At 40.3% G+C, this 7,601-nt stretch overlaps 2 protein-coding genes across 2 annotated transcripts; one reads left to right on the forward strand and one right to left on the reverse strand.

Moving 5' to 3' along the window:
- Positions 1-1,563: 1,563 nt before the first annotated feature.
- On the forward strand, positions 1,564-3,702 carry LOC139824576 (uncharacterized). Its single transcript, XM_071797114.1, has 4 exons — positions 1,564-2,382; positions 2,991-3,144; positions 3,228-3,392; positions 3,476-3,702. The coding sequence occupies exons 1-4, from the start codon at positions 2,149-2,151 to the stop codon at positions 3,685-3,687; spliced, it is 765 nt and encodes a 254-aa protein (XP_071653215.1). The 5' UTR covers positions 1,564-2,148; the 3' UTR covers positions 3,688-3,702.
- An 888-nt stretch (positions 3,703-4,590) lies between these two features.
- LOC139824575 (uncharacterized) lies at positions 4,591-6,890 on the reverse strand. Its single transcript, XM_071797113.1, has 5 exons — positions 6,880-6,890; positions 6,389-6,614; positions 5,628-5,781; positions 5,380-5,544; positions 4,591-5,298 (listed from the first exon to the last, which is right to left on the reverse strand). Exons 1-5 carry the CDS (start codon positions 6,888-6,890, stop codon positions 5,087-5,089), a joined length of 768 nt encoding a protein of 255 aa, XP_071653214.1. The 3' UTR covers positions 4,591-5,086.
- Between the last annotated feature and the right edge of the window lie 711 nt (positions 6,891-7,601).

The raw sequence follows: 7,601 nt of genomic DNA on the forward strand, positions 1-7,601 counted from the left end.
GAAATTGCGACTAATACAATAAAAAGAAATAAATATAATTTCTAACTTATATATAAACTGAATCTTCATATTAGGATCCGAAATAATATAAGCACGTTTATTTCGTACTTGTACAGAAACGTAAACATGAACGTATTATCAAACTTTTTATGTGTATTACATATCTCTGTTTCGTTGCTAAATATTTCAAGAAAAAATACAACTAAACAGTACACAATCTAAAAAACTCTATTCCTATCAAAAATACTATTATTAAATATGTGAGATACACAGATAAAATTTGTTTACCTTACTGAACAATAATTTAAACAATATCTCTTTAAAACTCTGTTTAGACCAATTTTTAACATTAAAATTAACGTACAGTCTTTGGAACCTATTAGAACCACTTGAAATCGATCAATTTCGGAAGAGTACACATTGTAGATTAATTATCAGGTGATAACTTTGCCATAAAATGCCATACGGTTTTTCCAAATCAAGTAATTTGCTACTCATTTGCAAACAATAAGCGTGCGCGCGTAAATAAGCATAAATGCGCAACGTTTATATAAATAGATACAAAATAGATAAACGTATTTGTATTGTGGTGTGTATAATTTTTCGGATAAAACATCTTATCTTACAAGTTTGTATTTTATAGTGAGCACGACATAAAAATTATAGAAGTATACGTTTACATCATTCACGGAAACGATCCAGAATTACAACAAATGAAGATGTTATACATATGCTTCTCATTACTTCAGATCCGGTGATGTCAGAAAAAAGGAAAATTCTTCCAAAGAACAAACTAGAATTGCATCCGGATGCGTTAAATCTCTTATTAGATTAAAAGTAAGATCCATCTTCATAATACACTAATATTATATATGCCATAAGTTATTTTTTTTCAAGTTTACATAATTTTAAATAATAACATTCATTAAAGAAGAGAGGAAACCAAAAGTTTCGTTAATAACAAGCAGCATTAATAACATGTTATTATTACGTTATTATATGGACTTGTAACAAGTGGTTTAAAAAGGTGTTTTTGTTTTAACTATTATTATTATCAAATACATTTTTAGAAGCCCTACAACTTTGCTTCTTACATATTTTTTATTATAGTTGCTTATTTTCTAGATATTGAATATTGAAAAAAAAAAGCGTATTCATCCCACGTTCGGGGAGAGCGCGCGCTATTTGCTGTTTCTATCCTTGTTCGACACACGTGAGCGATAAAGATAGAATGATGCAATAGCGCTAATAGCGCGCTCCCGAACGCAGCCTACAACGACGATGACGACGTTGGTGCGCGCCAACGGCCGTGACGGGCGCCCCGGGTACACTCCGACAAAAACACGCCGACGATGACCCAAATGGACACACACTCTCGCGGAGAAACACGAAGGATGACCGGGGAGACGTCGCTGCGCTTGGCGTGCGCCCGACTGTTCACCACCGTTCACTTACGCACACTCACGCAAGAGGCCAGAACCACGGTCTTACATACAGGTCTGGAAACTCGATTTCTGTGGTGGGGGTAGGTAGCTTATTGAGGCAACCTTTAATTCGCTTTACCGCCACGAGCGTCGTTACGAACGAGTAATGCCGACAAACATAACCAACAAATCAAGCATTGTCACGGTCACAGTCAGGCTGTAGTGCATTGTCTCCATTCCCGAGAATTCCATCGGCAAGACGTACGTTGTGCCCGAGGAACGGCATAAAGCTCGCGTCCGCCGACAGTGACGTGAAGTTTGGCAGAGTGAGCGGCGATCGCGAAAAGTTCTTTAAAGCGGAGGAGCGCACGGTCGGTGATTTTTGCTTCCTCCTGATTCGGACTCGAACCAGCAACGTCGACGTGCTAAATCGCGAACGCAAAACGCAAAGACCGATATGTGCTCAAAGTGCGTGCCACCTCGAGCAAACGCGACGGTAGAAACAGAGTGATTGCGCTCGAGGCGGACGCCGCGGTGGTGGTGACGATTCTCGACACGAACGATCTCAATCCGCTGTTTTATCCGATCGAGTACGAGACCACTGTGACAAAGGACACGCCTTTGCATCGCAGCATACTCAGGGTAATCGCCGAGGACGCCGATCTCGGCAGAAACGGCGAGATTTACTATAGCTTTGCCGAGGAGACCGATCAATTATTTGGCGATGACAAAGCCGTGTGCTGTGCCGACATGCAAAACGGGCAATAGAGGCGACAAATCTAATCGATCTGTGTTTCGCGTGCCTAAAGATGTCGAGCGATTAAGACAATGGGTAGCAGCTATTCCCGGGATCGTCAAACTGAAGCCAACGCACGTTATATGTGACAAGCATTTCGAAGACCAGCATATTATTCGTGAATGGATCAAACGAGATGGGAGCGGTCGCATCATTGCACAGGTTTGTTAATAATATAAATTTTATGACTGTTACGGAATGCGTTCATGAATTTCTCACACAAACATTCGACACTAGTGCACGTGAGCTGAGAAGTGGTGTACACGTGATCCTAATATTCTGGCAGCGCTCTGTGACATTCTTAAGGCCTTGGCACATAGAAAAAATTTAAGCAGTTAAAACTCAAGCAGTAAGCAAATCAGCCAATCACAGTCAGAACTTAAGGCACGGCCCTAAGCGGTAGCGAATCCATACTGTTGATTTCTTACTGCTTAAGTTTTACTGCTTAAGTTTTTCTATGTGCCAAGGCCCTTAGACCCGGCTTATTCGTCGTAAATACTGCGGAAGGCCTTTCGATTCTCGACATACCAGAAATTATCACGCATGTTTCGCGTGCGTGCCACAGTTCGCGAACCGATTGGTCGCTAAATTCCCAATGCTCCGAAAAGCTATCGATCTCGCGCGTAACAGTCAGTCTGACAACGGAGCGCTCCGACGCTAGTCGTACGTTCAGCTCAATTACTGAGTAAAGTTACTGAGTAAACATAAATTCGGAAACAACGACTAATATGTGAAAGCGCAATAATATCACATTTTCTTTCATATTACAGGCCCCATATAAGTATCCGCAGCTTAGTAAGCTTGCTGTACCAACAAAATTGTTACACGATGTCACAAACAATGAAGCCGTTGACTCGTTGGCCGAATCGTCTTCACATTTAGTGAGCTCTGTTATCAACTCTGTAGACACCCCTCACGTACAAGGTATGTGTTACATGGCTAAAGCAAATATAATGAGTATATATAGTCATTTAATTATATATTTTATATTTTGTTTTTGTATACAGATGTCTCATACATTCAGTTGCCTATTTCGGAAGATGGACAATCGCTTACAGCAATGGAAGAAGCTGATACAATAATGATTCCAACGTCAGATCCGCACACTGAAATTTCTTCTGCGCAAGTCAACATCTCGAGCACATCTATTATAGATACCCCTTACGTACAAGGTATGTGTTACATGGCTAAAACAAATATAATGAGTATATATAGTCAGTTAATTATATATTTTATATTTTGTTTTTGTATACAGATGTCTCATACATTCAATTGCCTAATATTTCGGAAGATGGACAATCGCTTATAGCAATGGAAGAAGCTGATACAATAATGATTCCACCGTCAGATCCGCACACTGAAATTTCTTCTGCGCCATTGTCCAAACTTCAAACACAGGACAAACTTTTTTACATTTATTTACATTTTTTACATTTATTTATTTTTACCCCTCATCCGCCACATTGAAGCGTGCTTTGCGAAGTATTGCTCTTGCATTCGACGTTTTTGACTTAACTGTCGATGAAGTACTTACTACCTATACATTTTCTTTTCCTTGCAAGAACATGCCTCCGAAATCCTCTCATATGTAATAGTTTATTATATTAGATTACGTATGCGACAATACGCTTTTCAAGAAAATCAAAAAATGCAAAAACAATTTGTACAGAAAAAAAAATTGTCGAAATTGACAAACCCAATAAAGCATTTCTTATATAAAAGTACTTTTTTACTCCCTTAAAATAATAAAATAAGTATATTTCCTTTATGCAGTTTTCACAGTATTTGAAAAACAGGTTTTATTAAAGAATCAATCGTCGTTACTTACCCTCACTTGCAAACAAGACTATATCATTTGCAAATGTCATATTTTACATTTAAAATACATTAATATATTATTACATATAAATTATTATTATATTAATATATTATAACATTATAGATTAGTAATACATTAATTATTTACATTTACATTTCCTAATTGGAAGTTTGTATTATAAAAATAGTAGTCAAGAGACACGGTAATGTCTCACACCAAGTGGCATTACCTTCCCGAAGTGCCTCTCGTGGCGGCAAAGCGAATTACAAGTTGCTTCACTAAGCGACCTCCCTACCCCCTCCAGTGGAGTTTCCAGACCTGTATGTAAGACCGTGGCCAGACACGCAAGAGTGTGAAGACCACGGTCTTACATACAGGTCTGGAAACTCCACTGGAGGGGGTAGGTCGCTTATTGAAGCAACTTGTAATTCGCTTTGCCGCCACGAGAGGCACTTCGGGAAGGTAATGCCACTTGGTGTGAGACATTACCGTGTCTCTTGACTACTATTTTTATAATACAAACTTCCAATTTAGGAAATGTAAAATGTAAAATAATTAATGTATTAATAATCTATAATGTTATAATATATTAATATAATAATAATTTATAATGTAATAATATATTAATGTATTTTAAATGTAAAATATGACATTTGCAAAATGATATAGTCTTGTTTGCAAGTGAGGGTAAGTAACGACGATTGATTCTTTAATAAAACCTGTTTTTCAAATACTGTGAAAACTGCATAAAGGAAAATATACTTATTTTATTATTTTAAGGGAGTAAAAAAGTACTTTTATATAAGAAATGCTTTATTGGTTTGTCAATTTCGACAATTTTTTTTTCTGTACAAATTGTTTTTTGCATTTTTTGATTTTCTGAAAAGCGTATTGTCGCATACGTAATCTAATATAATAAACTATTACATATGAGAGGATTTCGGAGGCATGTTCGTGCAAGGAAAAGAAAATGTATAGGTAGTAAGTACTTCATCGACAGGTAAGTCAAAAACGTCGATGCAAGAGCAATACTTCGCAAAGCACGCTTCAATGTGGCGGATGAGGTAAAAAATAAATAAATGTAAAAAATGTAAATAAATGTAAAAAAAGTTTGTCCTGTGTTTGAAGTTTGGACAATGGCGCAGAAGAAATTTCAGTGTGCGGATCTGACGGTGGAATCATTATTGTATCAGCTTCTTCCATTGCTATAAGCGATTGTCCATCTTCCGAAATATTAGGCAATTGAATGTATGAGACATCTGTATACAAAAACAAAATATAAAATATATAATTAACTGACTATATACTCATTATATTTGTTTTAGCCATGTAACACATACCTTGTACGTAAGGGGTATCTATAATAGATGTGCTCGAGATGTTGACTTGCGCAGAAGAAATTTCAGTGTGCGGATCTGACGTTGGAATCATTATTGTATCAGCTTCTTCCATTGCTGTAAGCGATTGTCCATCTTCCGAAATAGGCAACTGAATGTATGAGACATCTGTATACAAAAACAAAATATAAAATATATAATTAAATGACTATATATACTCATTATATTTGCTTTAGCCATGTAACACATACCTTGTACGTGAGGGGTGTCTACAGAGTTGATAACAGAGCTCACTAAATGTGAAGACGATTCGGCCAACGAGTCAACGGCTTCATTGTTTGTGACATCGTGTAACAATTTTGTTGGTACAGCAAGCTTACTAAGCTGCGGATACTTATATGGGGCCTGTAATATGAAAGAAAATGTGATATTATTTGCGCTTTCACATATTAGTCGTTGTTTCCGAATTTATGTTTACTCAGTAACTTTACTCAGTAATTGAGCTGAACGTACGACTAGCGTCGGAGCGCTCCGTTGTCAGACTGACTGTTACGCGCGAGATCGATAGCTTTTCGGAGCATTGGGAATTTAGCGACCAATCGGTTCGCGAACTGTGGCACGCACGCGAAACATGCGTGATAATTCTGGTATGTCGAGAATCGAAAGGCCTTCCGCAGTATTTACGACGAATAAGCCGGGTCTAAGGGCCTTGGCACATAGAAAAACTTAAGCAGTAAAACTTAAGCAGTAAGAAATCAACAGTATGGATTCGCTACCGCTTAGGGCCGTGCCTTAAGTTCTTGACTGTGATTGGCTGATTTGCTTACTGCTTGAGTTTTACTGCTTAAATTTTTCTATGTGCCAAGGCCTTAAGAATGTCACAGAGCGCTGCCAGAATATTAGGATCACGTGTACACCACTTCTCAGCTCACGTGCACTAGTGTCGAATGTTTGTGTGAGAAATTCATGAACGCATTCCGTAACAGTCATAAAATTTATATTATTAACAAACCTGTGCAATGATGCGACCGCTCCCATCTCGTTTGATCCATTCACGAATAATATGCTGGTCTTCGAAATGCTTGTCACATATAACGTGCGTTGGCTTCAGTTTGACGATCCCGGGAATAGCTGCTACCCATTGTCTTAATCGCTCGACATCTTTAGGCACGCGAAACACAGATCGATTAGATTTGTCGCCTCTATTGCCCGTTTTTGCATGTCGGCACAGCACACGGCTTTGTCATCGCCAAATAATTGATCGGTCTCCTCGGCAAAGCTATAGTAAATCTCGCCGTTTCTGCCGAGATCGGCGTCCTCGGCGATTACCCTGAGTATGCTGCGATGCAAAGGCGTGTCCTTTGTCACGGTGGTCTCGTACTCGATCGGATAAAACAGCGGATTGAGATCGTTCGTGTCGAGAATCGTCACCACCACCGCGGCGTCCGCCTCGAGCGCAATCACTCTGTTTCTACCGTCGCGTTTGCTCGAGGTGGCACGCACTTTGAGCACATATCGGTCTTTGCGTTTTGCGTTCGCGATTTAGCACGTCGACGTTGCTGGTTCGAGTCCGAATCAGGAGGAAGCAAAATCACCGACCGTGCGCTCCTCCGCTTTAAAGAACTTTTCGCGATCGCCGCTCACTCTGCCAAACTTCACGTCACTGTCGGCGGACGCGAGCTTTATGCCGTTCCTCGGGCACACGTACGTCTTGCGATGGAATTCTCGGGAATGGAGACAATGCACTACAGCCTGACTGTGACCGTGACAATGCTTGATTTGTTGGTTATGTTTGTCGGCATTACTCGTTCGTAACGACGCTCGTGGCGGTAAAGCGAATTAAAGGTTGCCTCAATAAGCGACCTACCCCCACCACAGAAAATTGAGCGAGTTTCCAGACCTGTATGTAAGACCGTGGTGAAGACTGCGCGTGAGGCGTGAGTGGCGTGACTGCGCGAGATCGGCCTCCGTCGCGTACGCACACAAGTCACGCGCCCTGTCGGTGTTCGGGCAACCAATCCTTCGCGCAGAATTCAAGTCGCGCGACGCCTTCCGTAGCTTGCACGCTTTAACCTACGGAAGGCGTCGCGCGACTTGAATTCTGCAAGAGCGAAGGAGACGAAAATTAAAAAAAATATACCCTTCTCTTTCTTATTGCCGACGTGGGGGGGGGGGGGGGGGGGGGGGGGGGGGGGGGACGTTTACGCGACGAGTCTCGCGCATCG

Source organism: Temnothorax longispinosus, unplaced genomic scaffold, assembly GCF_030848805.1.
Source record: "Temnothorax longispinosus isolate EJ_2023e unplaced genomic scaffold, Tlon_JGU_v1 HiC_scaffold_449, whole genome shotgun sequence".
Classification (NCBI taxonomy): domain Eukaryota; kingdom Metazoa; phylum Arthropoda; class Insecta; order Hymenoptera; family Formicidae; genus Temnothorax; species Temnothorax longispinosus.

Coding starts and splice junctions, on each gene's coding strand:
- LOC139824576 (XM_071797114.1), top strand. CDS start 2,149: ATGACAAAGCCGTGTGCTGTGCCGACATGCAAAACGGGCAATAGAGGC. Junction 3,145..3,227: donor AGACACCCCTCACGTACAAG/GTATGTGTTACA, acceptor TTTTGTATACAG/ATGTCTCATACATTCAGTTG. Junction 3,393..3,475: donor AGATACCCCTTACGTACAAG/GTATGTGTTACA, acceptor TTTTGTATACAG/ATGTCTCATACATTCAATTG.
- LOC139824575 (XM_071797113.1), bottom strand. Junction 5,782..6,388: donor GCGGTCGCATCATTGCACAG/GTTTGTTAATAA, acceptor TTCATATTACAG/GCCCCATATAAGTATCCGCA. Junction 5,545..5,627: donor AGACACCCCTCACGTACAAG/GTATGTGTTACA, acceptor TTTTGTATACAG/ATGTCTCATACATTCAGTTG.